Below are 14,853 nucleotides of genomic sequence, written 5' to 3'. Positions count from 1 at the left end.
TGCACAGGGCTTTGTAAACACCATGGAGGGTAACATGACAACACTTAACAGTGCCTCCTTAAGAGATCAAAATCAAGCAATTTTAGTTTCATGTTCAAGATCTCAAATATTTGTAAAATAATAAATTCTCCCTCCTAAGATCAAATTCAAAGCCCAGACAGAAGAACACTGGATGCTCTTTACACTCACTTAGTTTGGATTCTCATGGTCTCCTGGTTCTGTTGCTCTAAATCATCACAACACCACCGTGTCCTCTCAGTAAATACAGCAATAAATCCATCAAGTTCCTGCATGAGCAGTTGCCCTTTTGCACCTTCCCAACTCAAGATGTAAACTTGGATCATTAGTGCACACCCACAGCTGCTGTGCATGCCTAATTGTGCATGTGCAATTACTTTATCTCAATTTGTCATCTTGGTACAAATCAATTCTCAGCAGAAATACAGTTGTTCATTACAGTTGTTATAAACACCCAGGCATGGCCAGGCACCCAATTATCTTCTCAGAATTTACAGACCTGGAGTAGAATTATGGTGATTAAAAACATCTCATCAAGTATTTTGTTCCAAAAAAAATTAATTTCCCTCCTACATCAGTCAGAGTGATCCCACAGGCAGAGTTCCCCTGACCAACACCCCAGGATTAGTCAGTGGTGAAGCCTGAAATAAGCTCATCAAGAACAACTTGGCTCATTTTCCTGCACATACACAAGGAAATATGTTTTCAGCATGAATATTTAATTATTCCTTATTTTAACAGATGTTTTACCATATTTTTACATCCCTCTTGCCAGCTTCTCTTACTAGTTACAATTTCATTAAAAACTGCAGCCATTACACAGAGGAGGAGGGACACACTGAAAACCACCCACTGCCACCTGACTGCATCTGTCCCTCTGCAAGGTGGGAGAGGCCAAGGACTCTGACCAGCCCTCAGGTGATGCCACCTGCACTTCCAGGTGCCATGGGAAGGAGGTTTGTGGCTAAGCAGAAAAAGCAGCCGAGCTTTAGCCAGGCCCTCAGCTGCTGCAGGATAGGAGGGCAGAGTCCCCAGGACTGGCTCTGTAGGACAAACAGGGCAAACACCCAATAAAACCTCACCCATGTACTAAAACCCTCCCTGAACAACACTGTCCTGTAGGCTCAGGGTGCAGGCTCACTTCCACTTCTGAAAGGGCCATGCCCCCTCCCAGCTGAGAAAGACACAGGTAAAATGTTTTCAAAGCAAGGAGATTCACTATCAGAGCTTTCTCAGGCATAAAAATATTCCAAACACAAAGCAAATATTCAGCTGCTCCTGCACAGAACTGAGGCAGCTGGCAAGGTGCTGTGCTGGAGCCTGGAGTCACTGCCAGCTCTGCTGAGCACTGGAAACACCTGAGCTGCCAGGCAGCACAGCCTGGGCCAAGCCCTCTGTGCTGGGGATGTTCCTGCACAGGTAACACTGACATGGAAGAACAAACACGACACTGCTGGATGACACACACAGATGAAAAGCTGAGTTCAAATCCAGAAATTTGAATCTTTTCTGTTGAATTTACAAGCAGACAACCCCTCTTAGTTTCAAAGCTAAGGACTGGTCTGTAGCCCTAGTCCTTGAAAATATTCATGAGCTCCTGGCCTCCAGTTTTACTTTAAAAAGAACAAACAGATGAAAACGCCTTTGCAGGAACCCTCATGGCCAACAAAGCCAGGTCTCCTGCATGTCCTGGCCCCCATGGAAGGGGATTCAGTGCACTGAACAGAACCACAGGCAGCAGAGGGGGCAGCAAGAGCAGGGTTAGCACCTGGCTGCAGATATCCACAACCAGGCAGGCTCAGATCTGCAGGAGAAGCAACCTGGCACTGCAGAGCCTCCATCACTGCTGCTCTGATGAGCTGCCCCAAGGGCAGGGCTGACAACTCCTCCATTTTTCTACTAGCAGAAATTCCAGAGCTCCCACAGCTGAGGCTGCAACTGCTGCTCCTTGTGGTCCTGCTGGAAAAGCAACAAGGGAAACATCGTGGTGTCCAACTGTGAGCTGAGGATGATGGTGGGGAAATAAATGGCCTGGGTGACTTCAGTCAGGACAACCAACACTTCCAGTAGCATTTGGGGTGGATGAAGAAGGAAAATGTGCAGTCAGCTGCCTTCTGTGGGTTGTTTTCAAGGCAGAGCTGGGCAGGTCAGCTCCTGGCAGTGCTCACACAGGGAACAAAGACTCCAAGTTTTGCTTCTACTCTCAAACTGCATTTACGAGTAAAATCCCTTTTGGACCAAACCACATTTCTTCTGCTCTTCGAGCATCCACCAGAAGGAAGCAAGTTCCACAGAGTTATGGATAAAAGGTTTATTTTTTTCCTGAACTGCTCAACTCTCCATGGAGAGATGTCACCTTCACAGCGCATTTTGAAGCTTGGGTCCTCCAAACCACCAGCGACCCAGAGCCTGGGCTAAGGACAAGGGTGGGAGCTGCTGTTGTGCTCTGGGGCTCACTGACGTGGGACTTGCCACACACATTCACCAGAGGGCTGAGAGAGGTTCCAAGATAAAAATATTCCCATATTCCAAATCTCACCAAATTGCAAATAAGCTCCTAAGCGCTTACATAATCTTGTGCTAAAAAGTGTTGGCTGCTGCAGTCAGAAATGTGCACAGAGGAGAAGGCTTAGAAGCAGCACTGCAAAGTAAATGAAATAGCACCAACTGCACTAGAAAATCTTGCCAAATCAGAAAAGGTCACATGTAACTTCTGCTTCACAAGATGCTCAGATATGCAACAGACTTTGGAAGCCAAAGGAACACTGACTTTTACAGGAAAGAAAGATTAACAATAATAAAATCTACAATTTCAACATTGGAGACAATTTGAAAACAGATTCAGTCAGAACAGGTAATTAATTACCTGGGGATTATTTCTCAAAGAATCTTGGAATGGTTTGTGTTGGAAGGGACCTTAAAGCCTATCTTGTTCCACTCCCTGCCCTGGGCAGGGATATCTTCCACCATCCCAGGGTGCTCCAGACCCCATCCAACCTGGCCTTGGGCACTTTCAGAGATCCAGGGGCAGCCATAGCTGCTCTGGGCACCCTGTGCCAGGGCCTCCTCACCCTCACAGGGAACAATTGGGAACAATTGGGAACAATTCCTTCCCAATATTCCATCTCACCCTGCCTTTGGCAATAGGAAGCTCTGTGTCCTGTCCCTCCAGGCCCACATCCCCAGCTCTCTTGGAGCCCCTTTAGGCACTGGAAGGGGCTCTGAGATCTCCCTGGAGCATTCTCTGCTCCAGATTGAACAACTCCTACACTCTCAGCATTCCCTCCTAGGAGAGCTGCTCCAGCCCTCCAACCACTTTTGGCTTTGAATGCTGAGCCTCTAAAGACACCAACATTTTTGGCATTAGGAACAATGAGATAACCCAGGCTCTGCCATGAAAACCATCCCCACTGCCAGTGAGCCCAGCAGAGCCTGGCAGTGCCCAGGATTTCAGTGTGCCTACAAACAGAGCCAGAAGATTAGGAGGACAAAACAAAGCCCAAGACTCTGCCCCCCTCCACCCCCTCAGTCCTGGTTACCTGGCGTGTCAGATAACGGGAGAGGAATGAAAGGATCAGGCACAGTCAGGAGAGGAGGGCTAGAGTCCAAACTCAGAATGTCTTTCGTTTTTTCAGCTGGTAGAGAAGAGGAAAGGAAAAGAAAAGGCAGCGTGAACAGAGAAGATGAAAGGAGAAAGCACAGAGCAAAACCCCAGCACAGGCACAGCCCCAGCTCTGGCCTGACACAAACACACACAGGCACACTCTGACCAAGTGTACTACTGAAACAAACAAATAAACCAACCAACCAACCAACAAACCTACTGTTACCATGTACTGCTCCTACACAATTTAACCCACAGATCTCAGAATATTCCCTGGCAGGGAAGAACTGTTATCTGCCTTCACAGCAGCACAAAAGGTGAAAGGCCTCACAAGGGACACACAGCCCATGTGGGGCTTCTGTGTCTGCAGTAAAAGCTGCAGCATCTGGCACCAGCCAGGCTGGGACAGGCTCCTCTCTCTGAGGAAAGAGAGAGAAGGGCTGGAAGTGCCCATGCCAGCACCAAGATTTCCAAGATACCTTTCTATGCTAAACCTCAGGACTGAAAAGTCAAGGAGCACATTTTAAAGACAGACACTGCAAGAACTGACCACGGTACAGAAACCACAGGGCACACAGATGCTCCTTAGGCTTTGCAGAATGTGCTTTACAGCTCAACGTGGAGCTGCTGCTGCTCAGCATCATTCACAGAGGCTGATGGAACACCACAAACTGCTCCCAGCTGGACAAATTCAGAAAGCAACTCCCCAGGAGCACTCCTGTGTCAGGGCCTTCAACTCCTTAATTCTCCGGTAAGAACCAACATACCAAGCTCAGTCATAAGCATCCCTAAATATCATTTTATAAACAGAAATAAGCATCAATAGATTTGTCACTCCTTGTCCCACAAAGGATTCTTCAGCCTCTTCCCAGACTCCTCTCACCAAGAGTTGTTTCACTTCTGTGGGGTGCATTTTCACCAGGGGGGAGGATCCCTGGCATTTGGAGCTCCTGGAAGCAGCACCTCTGTGCTTGGCAGCTCTGAGCTGCCCTCAGTGAGAACTGATGCTGAAGAATTAGAAATGAGCAGCAGCACTCCCCAGGGGTCTTTGGCACAGAAGGGGCTGCTCACAGCAAAACCTTGGGACACAAGGACCAAAGGAAACACTAGACAAGGTCCACAGGCAGAGGTTGCTGCAGAGAAACTCCTCAGACCAGCCAAGGGCTCTGGAGCCACACAGCCCAGCCAGTGCAGAAATTACTGCCTTCATCACCTAATGTGTCAATTATGAGATTGTGCTCTCCCCCGAGGACTTCCCCTGCTCACTCATCCCTGCTGTCCTCCTCATGCTGCAGCAGAGATATTGTTATCTCCGTTCCTCTGCTCCTCCAAACAGATCAGCAGGTCTGACCAACACCTCCAAGCCAGTTCCTTCACTGCACATGACAGGTTTTACTCTTTGTTATGAGTTCCATGGAACTTACACACACTAAGAAGCTTCCTTTGGAACTTAAGGGGCTCAGTTTCTTCTGTCACCACAAATTCCACCTCTGCCTCCTCACAGTATCCTGTCTGTGCCACCCAACTGTGACGAGGGAATGTACCCTCTGTACATTCCCTCCTCTCCTGAAGTGCCAACCCTGTTCCATGCAGCTCTAGTGCCAAGGCCTAGCTCAGTTGGTATCAGTTTTCCTACCCTTTCAAAGAGGTTCTGTCCAAGAGCTGCCTTCCATGCTGTTCATAAACTCACCTGGCCCAGCAGTGAAGGAGGAGCCACCAAACGCATCTGCCGGGGCTGTGGATACAGCCGGCTGGAAACCCGGCATCAGGTTCTCTGTGGAACTGCCTGCCTTTTCTGGAGCTTTCCCTGGAATGCAGACCCAGAGTTAGGGGAAAAACTTCTATTCTGAAAGTAGGCCGCTTATCTGTATTTTTAGGATGCTGTTCCACTAAGTGATTTAAGTCTTTTCCTGCAAATCCCAACATGCAGATGAAGCAGAGTTTAAACTGCAGCTTCCACAGGACCTGAGTAGGGGTACTGTCAAAGCAGCTCATACCTCTGCCTTTGCGGCACCACTGAACTGCAAACAGAAAGAAGCAGGAAGGATTTAGCCAGAGCACTGTTATTATATGGGGCAACCAAGCAGTCCCTGCCCAAAAGCATCCCAAATCCATGGCATCTTCCCTTTCCAGAGCAGGCGGGTGTTAAAGCACCCCATGGACCTACCATCCCCCAGCTTTGCAAAGTCCTTGTTCAGCAGCTCCTCAGCTGTGAGCTTGGAGAAGTTGTCATCATCAAAGGGGTTCCACGTGGACAGGTCGGGAGGGTTGTAGACATTCTGCTGCGAGGTCCTTGGTGAGCCCGAGGGTGTGGTGGATGCAGATCTGGATTTGATCATCCCAAACAAGAGCCATTAACCACCCATCTGAAATCCTCTGGCCAGCACTATCAGCTGGTCCAAGCTACTACACTCTAATGATCTCCCAGTTAAAATATCCAGTGCAAATTACTGCAGTCCCATTCTCTAAAGCCTGGGAGCACTGAGGCTGGGCACCCACATCTCAGGGGTTAAAACTAGCATCCCAAGCATCCCACTGGGAACAGCAGTGCCCACGGGAAGGCTTCTTGCCTGTAGACACTGTAAAAGTGATCTAGCAAATACTCTTAGGGAATCAGAGCTCCATTAAGATCTCCAAGACCATCAAGTCCAACCTTCAGGAAGTGCTGGTGTCAAGCACTGAGAGTGAAGTGCACACCAGGGCCGTGGCTGAAATGACACTGCCTTTTGTGAGCCAGAGAAGGCCCTGGTCACCCAAAGCTCTTTGGGAGCTCAGACAACTCATGAGGACTTTGGGACAAATTTTCCAGCACTTCCTGCCAAGCCCTAAACTGAGGTCTTGAAGCCAAAGGCTTACTCAGAGTTTGGTGTGTACCTCCATTCAGAGGTTTGCATCGAACACCTCCCAGAGCCTGACCCAGCTCCACACCCCATGGGGGCCCTGGGCACCTACTTGGACTTGTTGAGGCCGACCCCTCGCCCCAGGCCCTGGGCACCTACTTGGACTTGTTGAGGCCAACCCCTCGCCCCAGGCCCTGGGCACCTACTTGGACTTGTTGAGGCCGACCCCTCGCCCCAGGCCCTGGGCACCTACTTGGACTTGTTGAGGCTGGCCTCGGCGGCGGCGGCCTGCAGCAGCTGGGTGGATTTGCTGGCGGGCACGCCGAACACGGCGCTGTGGGTGACGTCGCTGAGGATGCGGCGGTGCCCCGCGCGCTGCGCCTTAGGCGAGGACGGAGGCGTGAGCGAGCCCAGCTTCTGCCCCTGCGCCGTGCCCTGAGCCTGCTGCTGCCTCGCTGGAGCCTGCGCCTGCCGGGGGAGAAAACCAGTCAGAACGGCAGCCAGGGGAAAAAACAGCTCCTGCTGGAGCACACAGCACTCCAGCCATGGACTGGGGATAGTCTGGAGGGGAAAAAACAGACAAAGGGAGCGTGGGGAGGGGATTTGCTACTCTGCAGTATTTCAGGATTACTGCACAGGCAGAGTCTCTTCCCTTTCTGTAGTGCAGCTCTGGAGGTAAAACCTCCATCAGGACTTTGCAAAGGCAGGCTGGGCTCAAACCTGTTCATGCATAGAGAGGCCGAGCTCCAGAGCAGAGGTGGGAAGAACTCAGATCACAGTGCACAGGAGTCTTGTCACAGGGACACAGTGAAGGGCAGCACTGCCTTCAGCATGTAATGTGTGACCAGGGTCAAATGCCTAAAGGGGTGGAGTTCTCTTGCAGAAATCTTGTGAAAAAAACCTTTCTCTTAGGGGAAGGAAAAAAAAAAGAAAGCAAAGACCATAGGAGCAACATATGTCATTAAAATGTGGAGGAGAAAACCAAGCACATTTGGTTTAGGTGTGAGCCAAGACAGCCAGCTACAAACCCTGTGGAAACTGCAAAGGCTTTCCTCACACTGATTTTATTTTTCCATTGCCTTAGTCTTGTGTTACACTCACAAACACAAATACTTGAAATATGGTTTTGTAGTGGTAAACAGCAACACTTGTGATTGCGTGATTTTTCACAATATGTCTGTCAGGGAGATATCACTGCTGGATTTAAAACAGGAAAACTGGAATACAAGGAGCAGCAAGCTGTGCACGTCTCCTCCCCTGCCTGGGTACTACCTCCCTGTCCCCAGGCCTTTTCCAACCAAGATTAAAGGCTTGGAAAGACCTAAAAAGGCAACAGGAGAGTGTTGTCCAGTGCTGAACCCCAGTGGCAGAAGGCAAACAATGGGCAGCTGTCCTGTTTTTCCTCCGGCATTCCAGCACACTCATTGCAGAGAGGCAGAAGCGCCCTGCCTGCTCCCCATGCACCCAATCCCCTATGTAGGTCACTGCAGAACAGGACATTTGCTGCTGAGAGATAAAAGGCAGCGCCAAAATCCTAGCAGGAATGAAGGCAGAGCTTATTAAGCTGGAATCTCCCAATGTGAAAAGGTTCTGACAGGTCCTGGCTAGGTGTCTTCTGCTCAGAGACTCTGCTCTGCAGAGACTGGGCTTCACTACCATTTTTTAAATGAGCCAACCACTGTTTTTCCCTCCTGACTGCTGCAGGAGCAGGAAAGAGTCCAGATGTGTCCATTCTTATCAGTCTACCAGGGGAATAAGGCTAATTTTCAAGCTAGCTGATATTAATAAAATTAAGACTGTACTTGTGCTAGCAAATCACAGCAAAGCTCTATTCAAGGCTCCATTTGAGGCATTTCTGCCCTAAAAGGAACAGGGCAATAACAGGCATCACTCAAAACCTGTCTGCACATACTGACACTAATCTCCCACCAACTTCAACAAACTGACCTGCCCCAGGTCATTCACCAGAACAGGAACACAACAGCTCTGAGCATGTCTCCCACCCAAACCAGGGCTGGAAACACAACAGGAAAGGGGATATGGCAGAGCCCTGAGACACCTCAGAGAGCAGAACAAATAGCTGCCCCAGCACTGCTCAGTTCATGAATTATGGCGTTTATTAGTCAAATGAACTCCTGATGGCACTTCCAAGGAAACAAGGAGATGGGAATTAAGCGTCAGCTCACAACAAGCCAGCATAAAGTGACCCTTAGCCTGGACTCAAACAGTTGTGTACCTCTGAAACAACAGAATCATGGAATGGTTTGAGGTGGAAGGGATCTTAAAGGTCACCTAGTTCCACCCTGTGCCATGGGCAGGGATGCCACTCACCCCCCATCCAGCCCACCCTGAAGATTTCCAGGGCTGTCATCAGACAGCTTTGCACACCTGCAGCCAGGTACAGCACAAACACTGGCAGCCTCCTCCTGCCTGATGTCCAGGATTATTCCTAGCACACAACCAGAGTTAGGGACAACCCTCTGAGCTCCCAAAGCCAGGGAAGAGCAGATGGGATTGCCCAGAAATGAAAGCACAGCTTCCTCCCACAGCCCTGCAGAGCACTTTAGCCCCCTGGCACAGCTCCCTGCCCCTCCCTGTGGGCAGCTGCCTGTTCCTCTGCATTTGGACACATTTTCCATCAAGCAAAGAGCATTTATTTTAGGTGCACATTCAGATCATTAGTAAAGTGGATGACGGATTGATTGATTTTTAGATATGGTGCTTTCAAAAGTCTCCTTTGAAAAGTCTCCCCCTCATTATATTTATTAAAAAGTTAACCCAATGCTAGGAACAACCAGAAAGCTGTTTGTGCCTTCCTCTGAGCATCAGGAAAAAGTTTTCCAAACAAGCAGCAACATAAAGTAGCTCTGGTGCCTGGTGCCCATCCTGGTGTGTTGAGTACAAATAATGTTTCAGAGAGTTTCTCACATGTCTTCTATGGCAACATGACAGGGGATGGAGAGAAGCTGCATTAAGCAGCTACTTAGATCTCCTCATCTGCTTTCTACTCATCCATTACTCATCTCCTTTCTGTGGATCCAGTGCACAATTCTGGAGTCCAGCATCCTGCTGGAATGAGAAATCCAAACAACTGCACATCTCTGAGGCAGCAAGGTCACCACTGACATCTGTGACTCAGGAATAACTGAATTATTACTAATTAGGCCCCAGAATCATGGAATTGTTTGGGTTGGAAAAGGTCTCTAAGATCATCAGGTCCCAATATTTCTCCAGATCTACCAAGGCCGCCACTATCCCATGTCCCCAAGTGTCACATCCAGGCATCTGTTAAATCCCCCAGGAATGGGGACTCTACCACTGCCCTGGACAGCTCTGCCAGGCTGGACAACCCTTTGGGTGAAGGAATTTTCTTAATATCCAACCCAACCTCCCCTGGCATCTATGGTCTGGGCTCTGTGGGTCTGAAAAGCCAACTCAAGTGTTCCCAGCACACAGGAGCTGGCAGAGGAGCATTTGTAGCCTACGTCCCAGTGCCTCATCCCTTTCCCCAAGGTCTCACCCCCTGCTCCTGCGGCTGCGCCGGCGGTGCCGCGCTCGGCTGGGCCTGGGGCTGCGTTGGTGCCAGGGGCTGCTGCTTCTGCTGAGCTGCTGCTGCTGTGGTCTTCTGCTGCATAGTTGCCTGCTGGGCCATCAGCTGCTGCTGCTGCTGCTGCTGCTGCTGCTGGTAGTAGTTCTGCATCAGCTGCTGCTGCACGGGTGCTCCTTGTTGCATCACTGGGAACTGGGAAACAACCGCTGGTTGAGAGGTTTGAGGTGTGGTGGACCTAGACCAAATCTTGCTAGAGGACTGGGGATGCACTGGAAAATGCCTAAAAGCTGCACCCATTCCCCCCAAAAGAACAGGAAACTTGCCATAAACACAAAGCTACAGCAGTGCAGACACAGATGTGATGAACCCGGCGCACACACCCACCTGCTGTGCCTGCATCATCTGCTGCTGCTGCTGCTGGAAGTAGGCAGCCTGCTGTTGCTGCTGCTGCTGCTGCTGCTGCTGCTGCTGCAGGAGCTGCTGCTTCAGGAAAAGCTGCTGCTGATGCTGAGGGGTGGCCTGGGGCTGTGTCGAGGGGACCTGGGGCTGTGCCTGGGGTGCTGCTGCTGGCTTGACCTGGGGCTGGGCTGGAGGCTGCTGGGGGGCTGCTTTTGGCTGGGGGGTGCTGGCAGGGAGTGAGGGCTGGGCACTGCCCAGGGCAGCTGGACCTGCAACTGGGACAAGAACCCAAATGGAAAGTTAGGTGACTGCCCTGAGACACACGGGGGTGCAGGGACATGCAGACACATCGCTCACCCTGTGGCTGAATGGCTGCCTGGACTGTGGCTCTCTTCCTGGGCGTCAGGGCTGGCTGGATAGGCAGAATTCCAGGGTTGGGCTGGGTCTGTCCTGCTTTAGGTCTCTGGCGGGGTGCTATAGATGTTTCTGTTGTAGGGATGGGGTCTGTGAGCCTGTTAAGGAAGGAGGAGAAGGAAGGGCAGTGAGCACAGCCTGTGAGTCGGGCAGCTGGTGCACAGAACACACAGCAGGGTTAAACACCCACATTTCAGCTGGGTGTGACTGACAAAGGTGAAACGCTCATGGGCACCCAGACACACCAAGCACAGTAAAACCTCCTGGATGTGTTCACAATTAATCCAACACTACTGTTCTGACTTCTCTGCCAATCGTGGCATCTTCTCCTGGTGGACAGCTGGGACTTGTCAAAACCACTCAACTTATATCCAACTATTTTCTACAACATATTGCTTGAAACCACTCAGACTTCTGAATGAGCACATGAAGGACACAAATCAGCTCATGAGCAGCTGGTACCTTTGGGCAGAGTTTTCTAAACTGCCATCTTTAGATGTACTTTAACTTTGGTACATCCACCTCAGAATCAGGTCACTGATCTCTTCTGATCTCTGCTCAATGTTTACCGAGCTCTAAAAATGCACAGCAAGAGAGAGGAGCAGTCATCCCCCCAGCCTTCTGTAAACATTGTGGTTTGTAGATACCAAATGGTTCTTGATAACTAATGAACCTGCTATCGGATTGTTTCTGATAGCTGAGACACCTGACTCATGGGAGAATAACTGTGCTTGGTCTCCATTTGGCAACTGAAGTCCCCAAGGAAGCAGATAAATACATCTTTGCTACTAAACAGCAGAGACAACAGGCAACAAAAGGAGTAAAAAGCAGGTGGGGTTACCTGGCCTTTGGCTGACTCTTCTTTGCAGCAGCTTCACTTGCTTTAACTGGGTCTGGGAGTTTAGCAGGGATTGGAGAGTTCTGCAGATCCCAAAAACACCCAATTTGGTATTTTGAGGGCAGAAAACAGAGTCAGAAATAATGTGCAAAACATCACAATAAAACAGGGAGATCTAGGGATTCCCAAAGCAATTACTCCTCATGCTGGACACATAACAGACACCACAAGGTTCACGTCATGGGGAGACAGGAGTTTGGGACAGTCTTTGCACAGGAAAAAAAGAGGGCTCAGCTTTTTGAACGTGGAATATGAACACAAAGTTCCACAGTACAACCTAGGCATTTTTAAAAGACAACCAGGAGACAGTAGTGACAAAATTTATAAATGATGCTATAAAAACACAGGCATAATAGAACCCAAACTATCTCTTATTCATGAAGACCATAAATAAGTACCTGAACATGGGGAAAAAAACCAAAGTTTCTATTTATGTAGCAACAACACAACAAAATGTCTGTCACAGGTGTCCATAACAACATAAGAAAGTAACTGTCAAGTCCATTTTTCAGCTGAAGTCTCTAAAGACACACTAAGAAGGGGCAGATGGTTGTGTAAAGTCTGATGTAGTTCAAATTCCAAGTCCCAGCCAACAAACCCAGAACTGCTGTGTTCAAACCAATGTGCAGGCCAAATTACACATGCTATGATGAGTGTGCCTGGGAATCAAATTGGTTTCCCAAGCATGGCCTAATTTTCCATGTTCACATGCACAAGATCTCTTGGTTGGCCTCACACTGGTGACTGGGTGAAGACGTAAATCGGGGACAAACAGAAATAAGTAACATGAGAAACCGTGATCTCTGACCCCAAAAAAATCCAAACCAAACTGTGCTGTTACAAACAAGACCCTCCTAATTACAGAACTGGGGAACAACCAACAGAACAGAGCCAAACACTCAGTATTCAGCAACTGCCTTCCCAGCCCCTCCCAGAGCCCCCCTCAGGCCACCCCTCTGCTCACCTGGACATTCTGCACCGGGCACTCCTTCTTGGCCAGTTTGAATGCAAAGTAGGAGACCTGATAAATGTCAGGTCTCTTATCAGGGTCTGGCTCAAGCATGTACCCTTGAAGAGACAGAGAGGCTGAGATCAGAGCCACAGGACACACAGATGCAGGGCAGCCAGCTGTGGCAGCACATGAGACTTGATACAAAAAAGGACTTTTTTGTGCCGAGGGTGGGGAGGCACTGGCACAGGGTGCCCAGAGCAGCTGTGGCTGACCCTGCATCCCTGGATACGTCCAAGGCCAGGCTGGACGGGGCCTGGAACAGCCTGGGACAGTGGAAGGTGCCCCTGCCCATGGCAGGGGTGGCATTGGATGGGCTTTCAAGTCCCTCCAACCCAACCAATTCCACGACTCCACGTTTGGTACAACCAGGTGCTCACAGGGTGTCCTGTCTCCTTTGAAGCACATGGCCAGTGCAGGCTCAGCAGGGCTGAGCTGACTGTGGGCTCAGGTGGGAACAGGGCAGGATGGATCAGGACAGACCTTCCAACAGAGCTGCGATCTGCAGCTGCTCCCGAAGCCTCTGGGGCAAGAAGGGAGAATGCTGCCTGGCCAAGGAACAGCTTTGGGTGGGACTGGGCACTTCCAAGTGAACCCACAGGAAAAGGGATTGATCCAGCCCCGGTGTGCCACCAGGACAGGGAGACAGGGCAGCCACAGGCACCACTGCAGATACCTCCACATCAGCAAAGAAAATACCAGCCTGCTCTGCAAACACATCCAACTCTGTGTGAGTCAAGACTGTGGCTAGGGAAAGAAAAAAAAATCAAAAGCTGTGCTGGAAACAAGAGAGCTGCCCCAGCTTTGCCAAGAGTAGTGCATTGTACACTTAATTACACATTCACTCTAGTCAGTGGGATATTTATAAATCATTTCAGTTCTGTTTCCTAGTTCACAGAAGATGAATTCTTATCACTAGCCTAAGTCACTGTAGTCTTTTCAGTTCCTTATCCAAACAGATTTATTACTGCAGAAATACGTTTCCGCATAAATAGGCTTATTGTGCAAGTTTCTGTAGGACTCAAACCAAATGGTTGTCTGTGCTCCTGCCTTTCCACAGAACTCACTCCAGGCTGGCCAAACAGAAATCTCTTTGTCATGACTGTCTCTCCAAGAGTGATCTCCTAAACTAGTAAAAGATCACTTTAACCACTTCTGTGTGCAAGCAAGCCTCCAAAAACGAGAGAAAAACTCGTTTTACTGTAGGGGCAGGGGCTGTAAGGGCAAACCCCCCGTGCTGTTTTTTAGACCTGTGGCCCTGTCAGACACTCACGGATGAGGCAGTGCATGTCCTGGGAGTGCCGGGAGTTGTCTGGAATGGTGAAGTTGCCATCACAAATGGCCACCTGGCTCTCCCCAAAGGGCAAGGTGAAGTAACACAGCTTGTACAGCAAACAGCCCAGGGCCTGCAGAGACACAACAGAGCAAGGATTCACCAAACTGAGCCCAGCAGGGCACAGCACAGCTCTGAGAGCATGGCAGGGAGCAGGTGGGTCCTACTGATGTCAGGCCTGCACCAGCACCCTGTGAGGGACCTGAGACAGGCACAGCTGCAGGGAAAGATGAACACATGCAGAACTCTCCCTCGTTAGGTGATCTAGGGGATTGCTCATCATCACACTCCCCACAGCTCCGCTGACCCTTCATGTCACTGAACAGGCAAAGCCTTTCTGCCACACACTGGGAGGAAAGAGCAAAGTAACAGCACAAATAAATGGCAACCATCATTATTAATACATCCATTCTGACAAAGAGAAACCCAAACTCGTTCCAAGATTAAGTTCAAACAACCTTTCAGCTGCTATAAATAAATGCCAGGGAAGTACAGCTCATTCTGCAGGCTGCCAGGTCCTACCACCCTTCCCTCTTACTGCCATAATGCTTTTGGCAGCAAGAACCACCATCTATTGCAGAAGAAAACAGTTTTTGCACAAAGGGCTAATTATGAAACACTCCCACTGTCTCAGAGGGGGGAGCAGGAAACATTTCCTAATCCTAAAAACTCATCATCAGCTCATCTCTTCTGTGACAGGATTTCACAATGAAATTGCACTCTGGCTTAAAAAAAACTCAATAAGATTTAAGGTAAAGGGAGGTTTCCAGCAGGACAAGGACTGGAAC

At 49.7% G+C, this 14,853-nt stretch overlaps 1 protein-coding gene across 13 annotated transcripts in view; it reads right to left on the bottom strand.

Moving 5' to 3' along the window:
• AAK1 (AP2 associated kinase 1) overlaps positions 1-14,853 on the bottom strand; it is a 74,435-nt gene that overhangs the window by 22,806 nt on the left and 36,776 nt on the right. For 8 of the 13 annotated variants that reach the window (XM_063420768.1, XM_063420769.1, XM_063420771.1 and 5 more), the window contains exons 8-16: positions 14,006-14,138; positions 12,688-12,791; positions 11,667-11,746; positions 10,769-10,923; positions 10,397-10,686; positions 9,983-10,204; positions 6,716-6,930; positions 5,790-5,947; positions 5,313-5,429 (exon numbers count right to left, since the gene is read on the bottom strand). In XM_063420768.1, coding sequence (XP_063276838.1) covers positions 5,313-5,429; positions 5,790-5,947; positions 6,716-6,930; positions 9,983-10,204; positions 10,397-10,686; positions 10,769-10,923; positions 11,667-11,746; positions 12,688-12,791; positions 14,006-14,138 — 1,474 coding nt within the window. Of the gene's footprint in view, positions 1-3,557; positions 3,654-5,312; positions 5,430-5,789; positions 5,948-6,715; positions 6,931-9,982; positions 10,205-10,396; positions 10,687-10,768; positions 10,924-11,666; positions 11,747-12,687; positions 12,792-14,005; positions 14,139-14,853 lie in introns of all 13 variants that reach the window. The other 5 variants (XM_063420776.1, XM_063420767.1, XM_063420777.1 and 2 more) reach the window with 1 other exon arrangement.

Source organism: Prinia subflava, chromosome 32 (assembly GCF_021018805.1).
Source record: "Prinia subflava isolate CZ2003 ecotype Zambia chromosome 32, Cam_Psub_1.2, whole genome shotgun sequence".
Lineage (NCBI taxonomy): Eukaryota > Metazoa > Chordata > Aves > Passeriformes > Cisticolidae > Prinia > Prinia subflava.
The sequence above is the reverse complement of the archived record's forward strand: the minus strand, read 5'-3'. Positions and strand labels throughout refer to the sequence as shown.